Source organism: Crocodylus siamensis, chromosome 5, assembly GCF_052110815.1.
Source record: "Crocodylus siamensis isolate JL-2025a chromosome 5, ASM5211081v1, whole genome shotgun sequence".
NCBI lineage: Eukaryota > Metazoa > Chordata > Crocodylia > Crocodylidae > Crocodylus > Crocodylus siamensis.
The window spans coordinates 123,422,469-123,440,713 of NC_143399.1; the positions used below are offsets into that span (position 1 = coordinate 123,422,469).

General features: G+C 47.7%; 1 protein-coding gene and 1 long non-coding RNA gene across 3 annotated transcripts in view; one reads left to right on the plus strand and one right to left on the minus strand.

Moving 5' to 3' along the window:
* Nucleotides 1-16,695, minus strand: part of LOC149864521 (uncharacterized) — a 57,557-nt gene extending 40,862 nt beyond the window's left edge. Inside the window, exons 1-2 of the long non-coding RNA XR_016442756.1 lie at nt 16,400-16,695; nt 10,563-14,586 (exon numbers count right to left, since the gene is read on the minus strand). This is a non-coding gene — a long non-coding RNA (uncharacterized LOC149864521). The remainder of the gene's footprint in view (nt 1-10,562; nt 14,587-16,399) is intronic.
* A 159-nt stretch (nt 16,696-16,854) lies between these two features.
* The window catches only part of HERPUD2 (HERPUD family member 2), a 33,154-nt gene continuing 31,763 nt past the window's right edge, over nt 16,855-18,245 (plus strand). The window contains exon 1 of one of the 2 annotated variants that reach the window (XM_090050164.1): nt 16,855-17,100. In XM_090050164.1, coding sequence (XP_089906290.1) covers nt 16,999-17,100 — 102 coding nt within the window. In that variant the 5' untranslated portion in view covers nt 16,855-16,998. Of the gene's footprint in view, nt 17,101-17,249; nt 17,632-18,245 lie in introns of those variants that run through there. The other variant, XM_090050163.1, reaches the window with a different exon arrangement.

The following is an 18,245-nucleotide window of genomic DNA, read 5'->3' on the forward strand; positions in this document are numbered from 1 at the left end:
GACATGTCCTGCTATTACAGATACTGTATTTGTCTACTGGTGTTCTCAGGATTGTGTGATTGTAGTCTTTTTGGGGGAGGGTAGCATATAAATCTAGTAAATAAATAGCTAAATAAATACATTAATGAGAAAAATGAACATTACAATTAGAGGTGGACAGAATGTGCCTCCATTTGAGGTATTCAAGTACATCTTTAATTGACTTGAAAAGAGTTGTTCTACTTGACTCTGGAGACAAACAGCCTCTCCGCAGATCATCACCTTGTCATCGTGGAGAGGCTTGTGTGTTCCAATGACCCCACGAATGATGCCATCTGGAGCTCACGCTCCTGACAGGGCCACCCATGGCAGTAAGGTTGAGGGGGAAGTTCCAAGCAAAGAATGATCCAAGAAGTTTGTGAGGGAGTGAAAGAGCAGGCGGGCTCCGAGGCTTCCCGCCTCGGCGCAACCGTGCTGAGTTCCCGCACTCAATCCCAGAACGTGGGGCACAAACTCACCTTTTCCAGGTGCGTGGAAGAAGGCGGGGCCCAGACGGCGAGGGCCAACATAAAGGAGACACCAGCGCCAAGAGGGGGGAGAGCGGAACCAGAAGAGAGCCGCAGGGAAGCCGAGACCCTTCAGGTGGAGGTGTACCATCCTGAGGCACTGCAGAACCTGGTGGGGTAAGGGTAAGCCCCAACAGGGCTTGGGAGTCGGGTCGACGGCCTCGGAGAAGCTGCAAACTGTTTGACGCTGTCGGGAGGGGCTGGACCTGGCAGGAGCTGGGAGCCGAATATACTGTAGCGTAAGGGCACTCGCAGAAGCCGAAGGGGCTTGCCAGTGCCCGAAAGGACTGAGTGGCTTTAGGAAGCCCTGGAGAGGGCTGAAGAGCCCAGGGAGGGCTGCAGAAAAGGTTACTAATGCCCACAGCAGATAGGGTAATAACAAGGAGGCCTGCGGAGGGCGAAGCAGCCTCCGTGCTCTAGAGTATTCCTTGCTGTAAACTTTGTGTTGATCTTATATTTCTTTTGCGGATGTTTTGAGTGACATACCGATGGGTGACCTGCCTGGATAGGCAGTCACTTACTTGTGGCATGGGCGAGGGTGTAGGGGTGGCAGAGCCCTCATCAACGCGGGACCCCGAGAGTTAAGGAGTCTCACTTTTGGACTGACACGTGCCGGACAAACAACACTGAACCGGATTACAATCAAAGTCATGGCAGGTGAACCGGATGAGCGACCCTTAGCTACAGAGAAGCAGTCCCGACGCGGGGAGGCGGTGGGTACAGCGAAGCACGCACCCCTCCCTCCACAAAGTTCTCAACGGCAGAGCAGGCAGAGGAAGGCCACGGCCCCAACAGCTGTGAAGGCGGAAGAAAGCTGCAATGGAGAAGTGGCTCCAGTTGTCATGGTTTGCCATGCCACTGAACTTGGCCACCAACCACCAAGATGGTGTGGGCCCAACTGCGTACTGGAGTCCCCATGCTAAACATGCCACATGCAGGCTTCTGTCAGGTCCAGAAGCCCTGTGCTGATGGAGGATTGATGATGGGGGCAGGGCTATGATACCTGGAAGCCCTCAGCTAAGAATCTGCACCCAGGTGGCAGACGTGTGATGGTCATCGGGCACCTGTGTTGGGACAGGGTTGTCCTTCGGCAGCTGCATCCACAACTGAGCAGTTCTTTTTAGGATACCCTGTGCTCACCCTGATGGGTAGGGGGCTAGAAAAGGTGCCCCAAAAATAGGCTGTCCCATCTCTCCAGGTTGGGAAACCGCACCCGGCAGGATTACCATTCCTGCAGTGGAAATAAGAAAAAGCTAAAATTTAGAACCTGGAACATGAAAAAGCTCATCGATGATCCAAAGAGCGATCATCCAGAAAGATGACATGCCATCATGGCTTGGGAGCTAGTGAGGCACACCACCTTCTTTTGGAAAGGAAAACCAGACCACAACCTCCATATCCATGGAGTTGGTTTTGCCATCAGGAACAAGATCACTGACATGCTCCCCAAACTCCCTTTGGGTGTCAATGAAAGGCTGATGATCCTTCGTCTAAACCTCAGCCAAAACCAATGCACCACTGTCATCAGCGCATACACTCCAACTCTGGATTCTGATGAGGAAGTTAAGGAAAGGTTCTACTCTGACCTCGACAACTCCCTTGCCTCCATCCCCAGGGACAACACGGTCATTCTCCTGGGTGACATCAATGCCCAGGTTGGACATGACCACGAAATCTGGAGCAGAACTATTGGCAAGAATGTTGTGGGGAAGGCCAATGCCAATGGTATCCTGCTTCTGACCAAATGCACCCAACACGGCTTGATCGTGACGAACGTTGTCTTCCACCAGAAAGACTGGCTCAAGACCACATGGAGGTATCTGAGGTCAGAGCACTGGCACCTCTTGGACTGCATCATTGTCCGAAGTAGAGACCTGAGGGACGTGCTTGTCACGAGGGCCATGAAGGGATCTGAAGACTGCTGGACAAACCACTGACTTGTGTGCTCAGTGATGAACATCTGCCTGGCGCCAAGACACCGGAAGACCCTGAAGATGATGTTCAGCTGGAGATGGCTGAACATCACACTCTGAAAGACCCTGGACAGCAGAAGGAGTTCTAGACCCAGTTGTATAGTAGACTGGAACAAGTCCCTACTGCTAATGACATCTCCATCCAGGCACACTGGGAGCAACTCAAGTCTGCTGTTCAAGACACCTGTGCCCAAACTATTGGGTTTGCATCGTGATGGAACCAAAACTGGTTTGAAACCAATGATGCTCAGATCTGTGATCTCTTTGAGTGGAAACGTGCAGTCTTCACCGCCTGCAATGCCATCCACAAACTTGGTGAAAAACGGCAGTGTACCACAAACTGAAGGCTGAGGTTCAGTGACGCATCCATGACATGAAGAACAACTGGTGGGTGGGGAAGGCATGCGTGATCCATACCCTGACCAGACTGACATGTGTAACTTCTTCCAGGTTACCAAGACAACCTATGGACCCTGCTCCACTGAACAAAACCTCCTCTGATCACAAAATGGCTCCCAGCTCCTCAAGGATGATGATGCTATCCATCTGCATTGAAAGGAGCATTTCGAACTCCTCCTTAACCGGGAGTCCACCATATCAGAGGAGACCCTTCAAGCTGTCCCGCAATGCCCTGTGGTAGATTCCCTTGGCGATCTAACAACCAACGGAGAGCTGAAGCAGGCCATCCAACAGATGAAAGCCATCAAAGCCTGTGGGCCAGGTGCTATGCCCACAGAGGTCTATCATGTTGGCGGCTTCCAGTTCACATCACAACTACACCAGCTTATCCTCCACCTTTGGGATGAAGAGGACATCCCCAGGATCTCAAGAATACAACTATCATGACCATCTACAAGAAGGGGGACAAATCTATCTGTGGGAACTATAGCAGGATTTCCCTCCTGTCCACTGTGGGTAAGATTCTGGCCTGCATCCTCCTGAACCGCCTTCATCCTGTCGTCAAAGAGATCCTTCCAGGAACCTAGTGCAGCTTCCATCCTGGGGCACTATGGACATGGTTTTTGTTGCTAGGCAGATCCAAGAAAAATGTTGGGAGCAAAATCAAGAACCGTTCCTTGCCTTCATTGACCTGACCAAGGCATTCAGTTCCTTAAATCATGAAGCTCTGTGGACCATCCTCCATGCCTTGGCTGCCCGCTGACGTTTGTCACCATGCTGAGGCTCCTGCATGATGATATGACCACCACTGTCCTGAATGGAAGATACAAAACTGATGCCTTCTGCATCTGGACTGGGGTCAAACAAGGTTGTGTGCTTGATTTCCCCCACCCTGTTCACCATCTACCTATCATCATTCACCTCATCCAACATAATCTACCATCCAACGTCAGTATCTAGTATCGACTGGACAGAAGCTTTTCAATATTGGGCACTTCCAGGCAAAACCAAAACTCTCCACCAAGGACATCCACGACCTTCCGTTTGCAGATGATTGCCGTGTGATGGCTCACTCTGCACAGGACATGCAAGTGTCCTTAGATCTCTTCAATGCTTCATATAAGAGACTTGGCCTGTTCTTGAACATTGCCACGACAAAGGGCTTCCACCAACTCTCCCAAAGCCAGCCGAATATCCCTCACACCGTCTATGTAGACTGGGAGGCTCTGGAGCATGTGGATCACTTTCCATATCTCAGCAGCCACCTCTCTCAAGGGTCTACCATCAATGAAGAAGTCCAGCACTGGGTCAACTGCGCCAGTGCCACCTTCTTCAAGATGCAACATGTCTTCGAAAATAGAGACCTTCTGAAGTTGATGAAGGTCCTGGTTTACAAGGCTGTCGTGCTGACCATCCTCCTTTACTACAGTGAAACCTGGACCATCTACCGACACCACATTAAGACCCTTGAGCATTTTCACCAGCAGTGCTTGCGTCGAATCCTGGGGATCAAATGAGAGGGCCACCAGACCAGTGTGAGCACCCTCCCTGAAGCTGCGTCCACCATCATCGAAGCCTTGCTCTTGAGAACTCAACTCCAATGGATGGGCCACTGTGTCCGGATGTCCCAGAACTGCCTCCCTCGCCAGATTCTCTTTTTCCTGCTCTCCACTGGTCAACGCTCAAAGGGCATCCAAAGGAAATGATACAAAGACACACTCACGGTCACTCTCAAGCACAGAGACATCAACACCAATGGCTGGGAGGAACAAGCTTCTGACCGCTTGGTGCAGCGCTGCCTGTTCCACTTTGAGGTCAAACGACTCTGTTGTAATTATTTTGCATTTGTTATGCATTATAACCTTTTGCAATAGGTGGCCATGTTCGCATACGTCAGCTAGAGGTTTGCTAAGTGAATAAGAGACTCTAGGGCAGCAGTATAGGAGAAACATGCGGTTGGGATTTTCCACACAGGGTTTCTCAAGGGGAAGTCCAGGGTCTGTCAGTAATGTGACAGTCACCGCTCCAAGCCAATGAAGAAGTGCCACACGTGATTAGACCGCCCTGCATCACTAAGAGTATAAAAGACATTGCGCTGCGAACTTTGGGGTCTTTGCGCGCCCGATGGAATGTACCCACGGAGCAGTTCGAACACGGAGCGACCTTCGGCCCGGCCAGCTGGAGGGGAGGACACTAGACCCACCTGATCCCAACGACCAACCCCGGAAACACCTTGCCAGAAAACAACAGCGGTCTCACGTGTCGCTAGGGCGCGTGAGATGTGGTGAGTGTGTGCTCACTGGTGGACACGGCACCATTGATTTTGTTTTGTTTTGCACCTCCATTAATAAAGCTGAGCCTGACCACCTATAACATCGCAAAGCGTGATCTGCTGTAAGCCCGACTATTGAAAGATCCTGTAACAGACTCGATACTGAGGCAAAATGGCGGCAGTGAAGGAAGAAGGACACCAACCTGGGGCTGCAAATCCCACTCCCCCGCACAACAATGTATCTCTATTGCCAAAGAATGTGTGTATCTGGAATTGCGCTCCTCAGTCACCTGAGGACCCATTAAGTTTGACAGATGTCATCCTTGACTCCGAGGGACTGCCACTGACCATTCCAAAAGGTTATAGCTAAAGGAATATTGTTTCATTCTTGAAGTTCATGTTTTGTCCCAATATATTGCCAGGTGGACAGAGATTTCTGTCCTAAAAATATATATAACAGAAAGAAAGTTTTGGGAGCAGGATTCAAACCTAAATACTAAAAATAGCTTCTTTTCATTCATGTCACATTTCTTAGAGTTAATTAGGGATCTCTTTACCGTACTTTCTGTGTGTCCTTTTACCATGTCTCATCCCACACTCATGCCTATTTAGGGAATGACCAGAACATTTCTTGTATGTGGGAAAACAGCTGGTCTTCGTAACTTTAATGGAGCTCCACATAAACAAAGAATTCTACTTGCATGCAAGAAGTTGCTGTATCAGGGCACTGGCTTCCTTATTAGTCCCTTATGTGTGATTTTTATCAGTGGGTTTTTGGAAGTTCAAATAAATGATATTAACAGATTCTTCTATACTCATTGTTTTGTATATGGTATTTTCCTTTACTCCCTAATTTTGATGGCAACTAGAACTGGTAGAAATTTCAGACAAGTTTTTAATCATATGGCCTTTTACTCCCCCAAAAGTTGTGTTCCCCCCCCACCCTTTGAGCAACTATATTTAACTACATTTTTATGCCTTCTTTGAAAAATTACATCAAATTAATTGCTGTAATATTTGTTTCCCCCAACACAGTTTTTTGTCAATAAAGTGTACTGCCAAAACACTTGATAAAACAAATTTGGAAAAAAAATAAGTAAAATCAGTGTTTCTCTTCGAAAAAAAAAATAGTTATTTTCACAAAATTAATTTCCTGCTTTTTGAGTTCTGAAGACTGATCCATAGAAAAAAACAGTCATTCTAGGTCAGAGATGGGGAATTATTTAGAGTTGAGGGCCACTTAGGAGTTTTGGTTAGCTGGCACAACTGGGTAGGCAGCACCTTCCCCTGCCCACAACAGCTCACCAAAACTCCTTAAGTGGCTCTGCCCTGCACTTGGTGGGCAGATGGGATAGGGCTGTGGGTGGGTGGGGGGCAGCAACCGGCAACAGGATGAGCAGCTGGGGCTAGGTTTGCTAGGGCAGAGCTGCTATCTGCTTCCTGCAACCCCTGCAACAGGCATGGGTGGGCAGGGAGTAGATCACCTCTCTGCTACAAGCCCTGGCCCCTGCTGTCTTGGCCCAGTGATCCCAGGGTCTCCATGGAGACCAGCTGGCACCTGCACAGGCACAGCACATGGCCAAGCAGATAGGATGGGGCCACAAATGGGCAGACTGTCCCCTGCCCCTCCCCCCGCAATCCCAATTCTGATCCTAGCCCTCCTAGCCCTAGCCCTAGCCCTAGCCCTAGCCCTGCCCGTTCGCCCTGCTTCTGGATGCCATTCCCTGCCCACTTGCAGCCCCATTCCATCCACCCAGCCACGTGCCCTGTCCACATTGGTCCTGGGCAATGAAGACCCCACCACCCACTCAATTTGGGGCCCCTGTGCTTGATGTGGGGCAGATGTCCAGCCACTGGGGCCAGGACTGGGGGTAGTGGCAGTGGAGAAGACTGGCAGCAGCAGCTAAGAGGGACTACCACTGGGGGGGACTGCCAAGAAGTGAGGCCAGCCACAGCCCCACCCCCCACCCCAGCCCTGCTGCGTGCCTGGAGGCAGCAGGACCAGCTACACATGCCATGGCCTGGGCTACCCCCTGCACCTGGGCCAGGCAGAGCCAAGGGACCCACTATGGGCTGGACAAAACCCCCATGCTCTAGGTAAAGTATGTTCAAAGGCTGAAGGATCCAACATTCACACTGGAAGTCTTATTTGCAACTGTAAATCATAGCACTGGAAGTTTCATCATATAACTTTGCAGACTAAGTGTATTCATTGCCATACTTAAATCTTTTTCTACTGATACAGCTGTTTAATTAGTCACCTTGGAAATAACAGGACTCTAAGAAATTAATTTTCTCATCTGGTGTATCTCAAATGTAAGAGGGAAGAGGGTTGAATATCTGTTGTTCCTCTCCTGTCTCTGAGATACTAATAGAGCAAAAATATTTGCAGATTAAATCATTTTCATTTAACCATTTGGAAAATGAATTCCAGAGAAATAACAGGCTTGTCATCTTTTGTTTTGTGTTTTTATGTTAGGGGCTCAGATATAGAGAAACTTGTTAATCAATCCTACTAATGTGGCAGTAAAAATGTTCAGTCACAGGGAACAGAGCCATTTCTACTGTAGGATTCCAAATAGTAGGGGTGTGTGTGTGTGTGTGTGTGTGCGCGCGCGCACGCATGTGAGCGCATGTGTAAGATTCTCTACGATGGGTACTGACAGCACCAGAGTTCTTAAAATACAACCATCCTCCCCTCCCTGCCCAAACATCATCTTCCACTTAATTTTTTTAGGAATAAAGCTTTCAGACCTTCTTATATATAAAGTATAAAATGGACCCAAATGTCTTTTGTGATTAGGGAGGTCACATTTTTAAGTCTTTTCAAATTACTAACCAAAATGTAAACTCTTTGATCTGCTGCTTGGAGCATTCTGCTTGAAGAATCAATTCTCTCAGACATGAAATGAAGACAGTAGCCCAAAAAACTTTTAAGGCTAACAAGCAGTTATTTATATACCACCATTTGATATAAAGAAGGTGCCAAGAATCTGTGTCAACTTTCATATGATCTGAAGCTTTTTCCAAAAAGTAATCTTCAGAGGCACAATATGGTTCACAAGTATTGGAAATGTGAGTCCTATAATACAGAAACTTGAAATGTAAGAGAGCCTAACCTTGCACTAACTTTATCAAATGGACATCTCCTTTAATATTTTTAATGTTCATATATTTTTAATAATTCTCTTCACTGAAAAATATTACTTTGAGAGAAAAATACATCTATTATGTTCTTCAGATTTTATATGTGATTTAAACATGTATTTTCATTTGGACTACAGTAATGTCATAGGCATGGAAGGATGGGTGGTTCCAAGATTTTGTAAACGGGGGTGTAGGAGCAGAGACCTCTGCTGCCTGGATGACTGCACCTCACTCCCACAAACACACCAGGTCAGGCAGATCACACTGCAGAAGCAGCAGTGGGTGACTTAAGTCCTTCAAGCATGTAGAAATTTCCCTCCCTGCTTTCTTCCCCTCTGTGCTCAGTGGAATGTACCCTCCCTTGCCCACCACTGCCACTACCACTGTTCCCAGATGACCCTGGGAACAGGGGTGAGAGGAGACTCCACAGCTGGTCCTGTTCTGCTCCAGTCAGGCTGCAAATGGAGTCAGGCTCAGATAGAAATAGTAGTGGTAGTGAGTGGGTTCCCTTCCTTGTGCCTGCTCCTAAACTGGCAGGGAACACTCTTGGGGACTGGGCAGGCGAGAGGAACTGTCGTCTTGGTTTAGCTGCTAAAGTAGGCACCAGCAGTTCTGGAGCTTCCCTCCATCCCATAGGTGAAGGGAAAGGAAGGGGGGTGGGGAAGGAATTCTTACTTGCTTCTGAGACTTAAAAAAAGTTCCTGGGTGCTGCTTCCATAGTATGGTTGACTGAAAAAGCTGGGGTGTGCATCTATGCACCTCCTCCCCAAAATCTGCTCCTGGTCATAAGACACTAGAGACCTGGCATGCATTTATCCCAAAATCTATATAATGTTACTTTTGTCAAATAAAGAGCTATATGAAGAGCAGCACCACTTCTTGGTATAGTAAAATGTATAGTATCCTTTTGATACCTTTATAATATTAAGCTGGTATATTGGTACCATGTTGTCTGATATGTAATTTCAGACTATAGTTATTTTTATTAGACTCCTAGGCTGGGGTCAGACATTCAAAAAGCCTGAGCCTGAATTGATTCAATCTTTGCTCTAACCTGCAAAGCTTGAACCAATCTGGAGGTGGAGAGACATTTCCTTTTCATTCCAGAAATGCAGACACATGCCTGCAGTGGCTCAGGCTAGAAGTTGGGGGGGTGTTATAGCAGCCCTTCCTTCCCTTGGACAGTACTGAGCTGAGGGAGGGCATGGCCAGGCCCCAGCAGGATGCTCTGATTAGCCCAGCAGGGAATTGATAACAGTGTTTATCACCCGATTAAGGAAACAACAAAGGGACTACCTGTTGATTCTGCCTTTGTTACAGCACTGATTGTACCCAGCATGTGGTCTGCTAGCTAATACACATATACCTCTCTGCAAGGCAGAGGGGAGGGGGGAATTCCTGCTTAGCAGGAAGTGGTGAGGGGGAGGGAGGCAGGGAGCAGCCTGCAAGTCTCTGTCAGAGTTGCAGCCAGGGAGCAGGGGGGCAGGGCCAGCCCTGCTGTGGAGCAGAGAGCCCTGCCCAGCTCAGAGAGCAGGCTGGGATGCTGGAGGTGTCTGGTTTAACTTAAACCAGCAAGGGGTCTGGGACAGACACTGCATAAACTATTTTGACCCAAATCAGTTAAGTCTGATACCACATTCAACTAGGTTTATCTCAAATCAGTTTCAGCCATTTTCAAAGTAGTTTATGTGCACAATATTTAAACACAATACTTAAGAGCTAAAAATTTGCTTCCAGTTTTGTGCATGTATCTTGGCATATATCTTACTAGGCAAGCAGCTTTGAATACCATATGCGTAACTACTTGAATGGTACTTGCAAATGACTTAATTTTCATGTACTGCTGATAATAGGTATTATAATAGTAAGTGTGATTGATTTGCATTTGTAGAAAGAGTGTGCTCTGACATTTTGAGTTAAATATCAACTTTAAAAATAATGTTGAATGTCAACCAATTCATGTTAAGATTCAGCCTACATTACATCTAAAACAGTGCTCCTCAAAATGCCTTTTGCAGAGCTTTGTGAGTACGCAGCGTTGCACTTAGAAAGTGGGTTTTTAAATCTAGTGTCCCAAGAACCTGGTTGATCACTAGCAGAAAGGCTTTAATAACAATATTACACGCAAGCTCTAAAACTAAATGACAGAAAAAGACTCCTTCCCAAAATAAAATGAGCGACTCCACAAGTCCTAGTACATATTTAGCAGCAATAGTATTTTCTCACCAATGCAGACGAAGGAAGCTGGTCCAGTCTTCACCAAGCAGGATCTGTTGCTGGTTAAGCTGGGTGCAACGTAGCAGTGATCTCTCTCTGCTTTTCCTGGAGTGCACATCTTGTTGGCAAATCTACTCAGTTCTTATACTGGTTAATTGTATAACTTCAATGCAGTCTTCCTTGATGGTAGGCCAATTAGAGTCTGAACAAACAGGGAGGAAAGGGGTGACCATCATATCACAACTGTTAAATTTCCTGGCTCCTGTTTGGGATTTGTCTAGAGGTGAAGAACTGTGTTTCTCTGCAGTCCCAGCAATTATCAGTTAGTTACAGGTAATGGGCCTCAGTGGTCAAACAGGATGCTTAGAAGTGTTACCAGACCTGTTTTGGGGCATTTGCATGTTAATGGGGGGCAAATTCGCAGTGGCTTGTATGGGTAATAGTCTGTTTACCAAACTCCAGACAAATTGAATGGTTGAGACATTTGTAACACCTTAGACATTAGATGCTTGTTTGGAGAAATGTGATCCTGTTACATACAGGGCATCCTTTCTTGTACCTTTACAGGTTTCTCTTGAGCTGCATATTTAGTCTTTTGTTTAGCTGCTATATCAATTGAAATAGTTATGTAGTTTCCTGGTATTCAGGTTGTTTCCTTGCCTTCACTGGCTGTCTTAGATACACACGTGCTGAGCAACAATTTTACAATCTCTGTTAACAATTTTCTTGATTTGACATAAGAATAAAACCAAATGGGGTTGCTCTATTTTGTATGGCCCCAGCTGCCACTTTGCATTTTTGTGTAAGATGCACTGTTATTTTAATTTGGTCATAAAGATTTTATGTAGCTAATTTCCTAAATAGGACACATCAGAACAAGTACTTGGAAAGCACACTAGAAAAAGGAAGTATAAATAATAGAGAAAAAGGAAGAAGAAACATGAAAAACAGCTCTATAATTAGGGACCTACCCAAACGCAGTTTCATGGGTTTCATGGAAATTGTGAAAAATGGCATTGTCTGCAATCAGTAAGAAATCTCACATTGGCTGCAATTTCCCGGGAAAACAACCCAAAAAGTGTGGTAGTGAGCTAGACTGTGTGAAGGCACCCTCTGCCAATCAGGGGCAAGGGCTGGGGCCACTGGGAAACACCCCAAAAATGGCTTTGTGCGCTGCAAGTGGGCTGCAAAAAACCCGTTGTCTCACTGTGACTTAGGTTAGGCAAGGTTGCTGGCAAGGTTAAAGTAGTTGTAGTGACATAAAGTGCTACTTAATTCATTATCTATAAAAAGGCATAACAAGGCCACACAGCAGTGTTGATTGGCATCCTTTTGTATGCGAGACACTGGATATTGCGGCCTATGATGTAGTTGGTTTGCAGTGTCTCGTGACTGAATTGTCCTATCTGAGATTTGCTTGATCTGTGGCAGTGATTGCAAGTGTGTGTGTCATGGTTGGGTGGTTCGGGAGCTGCTTGTTTCCTATGGACTCTTTTGTCTTCGAGCTGTTGGAGTCAATTCCTATTATGGACTTTAATGCCCTGGTGGGGATTGCTTGCTAAGATTCCCTGCTGGCCAGGATCAATTCCAAATACCTTCGTATCGCGCTTGCATGCGTCTTTGTAGCAAAGCTTGGGGCATCCTGTTGTTTTTGTTCCCTCTGATATTTCTCCATATAGCATATCCTTGGGTATATGTCCATCTTCTAATCTGCTCAGATGACCTAGCCAGCACAGTTGTCTCTGAGTAGGGCTGTCACACTTGGTAAATTTACCCTTTGAAGAACCTCTGCATTGGTAACTTTATCTTGCCATTTGATGTTGAGTATGTGGCGTAAACACCACACGTAGAAACTGTTTAACCTTTTCTCTTGACATTCATAATTTGTCCATTTTTCCCCACCATACGTGAGAGTGCTGAGTATGCCAGCTTTGTCCACTAGCATTTTGGTCTTGATGGTAAGGTTTTAGTTGTTTCATGCTCTTTTAGTTAGTCTGCTGAAGGTGGTGGTAGCTTTTCCAATGCAAACATTTTCTTCCATCCAGTGAGATGCTGGTGGTCATTGTAGAACCTAGGTAGCTGAACTTTTAGACTACTTCTAGCTGGTTTTCATTAAGGGTGACTGATGGATCTTGTGGAACTCAATGTCCTAGTACAATTGTTTTATGTTAATAGTGAGAGCAAATGCCTGACTAGCTCTTGAAAGATGATCCATGAATTTTTGTGGTAGGTCTTCATTGTGGGCTGTAAGGGCAGCATGCATCATCATCAGCAAATAGAAGCTCCCTGATATAAGTACCTTTCTAACTTTCACCTTTGCCTTGAGTCATGACAAGTTGAAGAGTTTCCCATCTGATCTTGTGTGAAGGTACACTCCACCATCCATATCTTTAAACACAAAGTTCAGGAGTACCAAGGAAAAGATTCCAAAGAGTGTAGAGGCAAGAACAAATCCTTGCTTCAGACAGCTTTGAGATGAAAAGCAGAGTAAAGTGGACTCATCAAACTGAACGTGTTTTCATGTTGTTGTGGAAGGAACATATAAGACTTAACAGGATTGGTGGGCATCCTATCGTTTCTAGGACTGCAAATAGGACTGCTCTGCTCACGGTGTCAAATGCTTTGATTAAATCCACGAAGGCAATGTATAATGGTCAGTTTTGCTCTCTGCACTTTTCTTGAAGTTGGCGCAGGAAAAATATCATGTGTATGATTGATCTTCCAGGCCAGAATCTGCACTGAGATTCCGAGTAGACAAAACTCACCAGCTGTTGTAGCTGTTGTTTAGTACAGCAGTATATTAAACTTCAAAAAGTGCATATGACTTCAAAAACATTTGGGAAGTACTGAACTAAGATAAGGGCAATGGGTTCTAGATAAGATAGTTCATACCTTTTATACCGAATACTGTTAAGAAACATGAAAGCTATACTGGCAGGTGACAAAAAGTTAGTACATTTGAAGCTTGTATTTGCTTTTGCAAACCTCTAATCAGTGGAGGTTTTGATCCAGGTTTTAGTTGCAATGGGAGAACTGACTCTCTGCTGTTCATGAAACTTTTCCCTTATCTCTTCTAAGCACTGTAGATTCTCAGGTTCCCCCTTTTGTTAGCCAACAGTTGTCTCTTTCACTCCTTGTTTACACCCTGCAGACAAGGTTCTTTGAGCGAATCTGGTATCTTTCATTAGACCAACATGAATAGCTGGAAAAACATTTTTAGCAAGCTTTTGGGTTTAAAAACTCTTAGTCAGGCTGAGAGAGTCTCTGCAGTTGTCGTGCGCTCTTCCTGGATGGAAAAAATAGTAAAGAAGCCAGAGGCTGGTCGGGTATGCATACAAGATAGGCAGTCAGTGAAGATGTAAACTGAGGAGTCAATGGGTGAGAGGGGACAGAAAAGGGGGATGAATGTAGCAGTTAAGTAGTGGAGAGGTACCTGGGGAGTCAGATGTCAGGCAGGTTATAATGTGTCATAAATCCAATGTCTATATTTAGTCTATGATTTGTCTGTATCCAGGAAGTTGATGAAGTGAAGTTCATAGGCTCCTCTCTGAGAAGTGTTTTGTAAGTTCCCTTTGAGAATCAGAACTGAGAGATTGGAAAAAGAGTGATTTTTCTTGTGAAAAATGTACCACCACAGGTAATTGGGTATTCTTGTCTTTGATAGATTTCTGGTGTGGTTCATTCTGGTATGCAGCTGTTGTTCGGTCTCTCCTACATATTTTCCATTTGGTGCATTAGATGAGATATATTACATTTCTGGAGGTGCAGCTGTAAGATGTAGGGATCCTGACAGCTCTGCTGTGGGGTGTAGTAATTGTGGGGCGGGGGTGGAGATGTGTTAGCAGGTTTTGCATTTCTTGTCATGCCATGATCTGGATCCATTCGATCTGTTCTAAGCCTGAGCAAGCCTGCTTCTGGTGACGAGGTTAGTGAGGTTCAGTGCTTGTTTGAAGGCTAGGATGGGTGGTTCCAACCTATAACCTTGTTTACACTCTGGACATTCATTGCAGGTTTGATCCCTTTGCAAAGTCAGCTTGAAAAAAAATCAGATTTGTCTAAAACTATTGTACCTTCTTCAGTTGCAAGATTATGACAGCACTTTTGCATATAGACAATTTTGTTCTTGTTAGTCAGGCTGCCACGTACTGTAGATTCTTAGTAGCGATAACCACTTGACCAGATTTCTTTAAGTAAAAAATATTCCCCCCACCCTCAAATTCAGGTCCCCCCATTAAAAGATTCCCTCTCAGGAACTGAAAAGGGGAAAAATGCTCTAGGGGTTATGATGCTAATTTGAGACTTGTAAAACAGAAGTTTAAATTCCTGACCTGACACAGACACACGTCCTTGGATCACGCTTTGTCTCTGGTTTCTATCTGTGAAGCAATGGCTATTATGTGATAATACAGAAGGCTGTTTCAGACAGTAATGACAATTTCATAATGAAACTATTTGAAGGCAATGATCATTTAGGACCCTGGCATATGTTTCATTAAAGGCATGATATGATCTGATTCACAATCCCAAACCATGCCTCCTGCTATGCTATACATGCATAGCAAGAGGTACATGTGGTAGGACTATACACTGGACTCCTGTCCCCACTCTAGCTTCTCAGGGTACCCTCCCTTTTCTTTTCCTGCCATACCTTGACAAAATTATGGTGTCAAGGGAGGCTGCCCCACAATGCCAGAGTGAGCCCTATTCTACTTTAGCCAGCTGGCACCTCCTGTACCCAACTGACCCTAGTCTTGCCCCATGGGCACTGAACTGTGGTCCTGCTGGCCATATCAGTGTCTCAGGATACTAGTTGCCTTATGGGATATTCATGGCTTTCTTCCACCCCTGTGACCATGCCCATGCCCATGCTTTGCAGTTGTTATTCCATGTCCATTTGGATATGGCCCCAACGCAGCTTTTGGCCTTCAAGCCCTGAACCTCTGTCCAGGTCACAGCCTTCCCAAACTTGGTCCCTTTATTTTGGCTGCACTCCTCACCCTAGGCTGAGCTGCTCTTGCTCTACCAGACTCAGTCCTTGGGAGTTCCCAACCCCAGGCCAAGTTGTCTGCCACAGAGAACCCCACCAGGGATCCCTCCATGGTCTCCACACTTCCCCCATAGCTGCAATCCAATCCTCTGCTATCAATCTCAAAATATTAGTTTGTGAAGCAGCTTGCATTTGTGAAGCTGTTTTGTAAATGTCTTCCTCACTCAGGGTTAGTGTTGCCTGCAAGCCATATCTCCCTTGGAGCCCTCTCATCCCAGCTCCTTGGGTGGGGTGGGTGCCTGGCTGTCAGTTGGTCAGTCCCCAACAACCCTTGTCCCATGAGCTAACCTCTCTGCAGTATATAGGAGCTGACTGTCCCCCTTGGGCTCAGGCATGGGCCTTACGTGCCCCAAAGCCCTACCAACCACACGCAGGGGTTTCTAGTTGGGCTTGATGGCCAGCCCACCCTCCTCTGCAGCAACAGACAGCTGCTCTCCCCCTCTTAAAACTGGCAAGGGCCTTGCCCTGTTACAGTGAGACTGAAATCTGATCCCTGTCCCTGCAATCTTACCATATTGCCAGTGCAGAGGGAGTCCAGGATCATGATCCTGGGCTCCAGTCAGCTAATCAGCACGCCCAGCCTCTGCAAGCCATTGGAGTCCAGGGCTCTGCTGTACCCCTCAGGCTGGGAGCAGCAGATTAGAGCTCTGTGCCTTTTGGGGGTGGGGGGCACCACAATCCTTGACCCTGATGCTCTCCAGAGGCCAGAAGTGCCCATTGGCCTGGCCATGTTTCATTTAAAGGTGCAATGAGAACCAGCCACAAAGTTATTATGCATATTTGGGGTAATATTACGCACCTTTTGCATAACACCATTTGTAGCTTGTTCTGCCATGTGTAGCCAGGTTACTGCTTAAGTGATTAACTGGTTTTATCTTCAAGGGGCGGGCGCTTCTCCATGGAGTGGCAAATTATAATACTGCCTCCGCCATCCCTAGCAGCTGCCTAGTTTCGTGGCCCCTCGCTGCAGAAATAGGACAGCCCGCAGAAGTCTATTATTGGGACATTTATTTTCAAGTCCCGAGATTTGCTGTTTCTGGGCTTATCCATCAAGGGACTGGCTTCCCACTCTTCCTCAGGCCCCAGCTGCCCGTCCACTCCGCGGTGCGCGCGCGCAACACCACCCTCTGGGGTGGGGTCACAACTCGTGCTGCAGGAGGGAAGAGGAGGGGCGTTTTCTCTTGCTCGCTCGCGCACTCCTCCCACCCAAGGCAGCGAAGTGCGCATGCACAGCAGTCTGGCTCTTTTCCTCCCTGTACCATCGAGGCTCTGCGTTCTGTTACTCCCTCAGGCAGAGAAGTGCGTACGCGTTGCGTTCTCTCGCTCCCTCCTTCTCGCTAAGGCAGTGGGGTGCACATGCCTCGCATTTTGTTCGTTTGCTGAGGCAGCGGATTGCGCATGCGCAGCATTGCCACTAGCTCCTTCCCTCTACATCTCCCGGCAGAAAAGTGCACATGCGCGACGTATTCTGGTTCCCTACTCTCCAAGGCAGCGGACTATGTATGTTCCAGGTTCTGTCGCTCGCGCGTTCTTTAAAGCAACGGAGTGCGCATGCCTTCCCCACGAAGGCAGCGGAGTGTGTATGCGCTGCAGCCTGGCACTCCAACGCCCCCTGGCACCGCGGAGGGGAAGTCGCTCCCGGACGGAGACGATTCACTTCCGGCCTCCATTTTACACCGGGGCAGCTGCTGCTGGAGCTGGGGGGGGACGCTGCTGGTGGGGGGGCTGCGGGCGGGGCGGGCGCGCCCTCGCGGCGGGGAGGGGGGTTGTTGCGTGGGGGGGGGTCGGTGTGTGACGCCGCAGCCCCGTCCCCCCGCGCGGCAGGGCGCGGCACGGCCGAGATGGGTGCCCGCAGCCTCCCCGCGCAGCCTGGTCGCGGCCGCTGAGGGTCCGAGCGCCATGGAGCAGCCGGTGACCCTTGTCATCAAGGCGCCCAACCAGAAGTACACGGACCAGACCGTGCGCTGCTTCCTGCACTGGACTGTGGCCCGGCTCAAGTCCCACCTCGCCGCCGTCTACCCCAGCCAGCCGGTGAGCGGCCGCGGGGGGGGGGGGGGTGCTGGGCCCGGGGGCACCGCCCGGCAGACGGTATATACATTGCGTGGTTGACAGGCGAATGGCCCCATAAAGGTAGCGGGGGGCCACTGCTAAAAACGACTGTCCCGGCTTTAAAACCAGCCCACCTACTTGGGACTTGGATGACTCCACAGCCGGGTTGTAGCTGGTTTTGGCTGGAAGGTGGGGCAGGGGGTGGCTGGGGATGTTGGAGGTGGGAGATTCCAGGGCAGGTACTGGGTGCAGGAGCTGGCAGGACCTGCCTGTTGGAGGGTCAGGCCCCAGTTGGTTGAGTGACAGTGGTGTCAGTGGAGGGTGTATGTGTGTGTTCAGGAACATCCAAGGCCCTTGTGGTGCTCTATGTTCTTGCAAATAATACCATGTCAGGTAAGGCGGGCGGCGGCTAGTCATACTAATGCCTTGTCCCCCAGGCCCCTGTCTGTTTGTCATCTTTGGAGAAGCTCAGTCGTGAGGTCCGAGTTCTTTCCCTTTGGAGTGTTCAGTTAAATGCCTCAGAGGAAGCAAGCATCAGCCCACAAAAACTTGTGCTGCTGTGTCTGTCACCTGTGTCTGCAGAGGTCTAGTTCGAT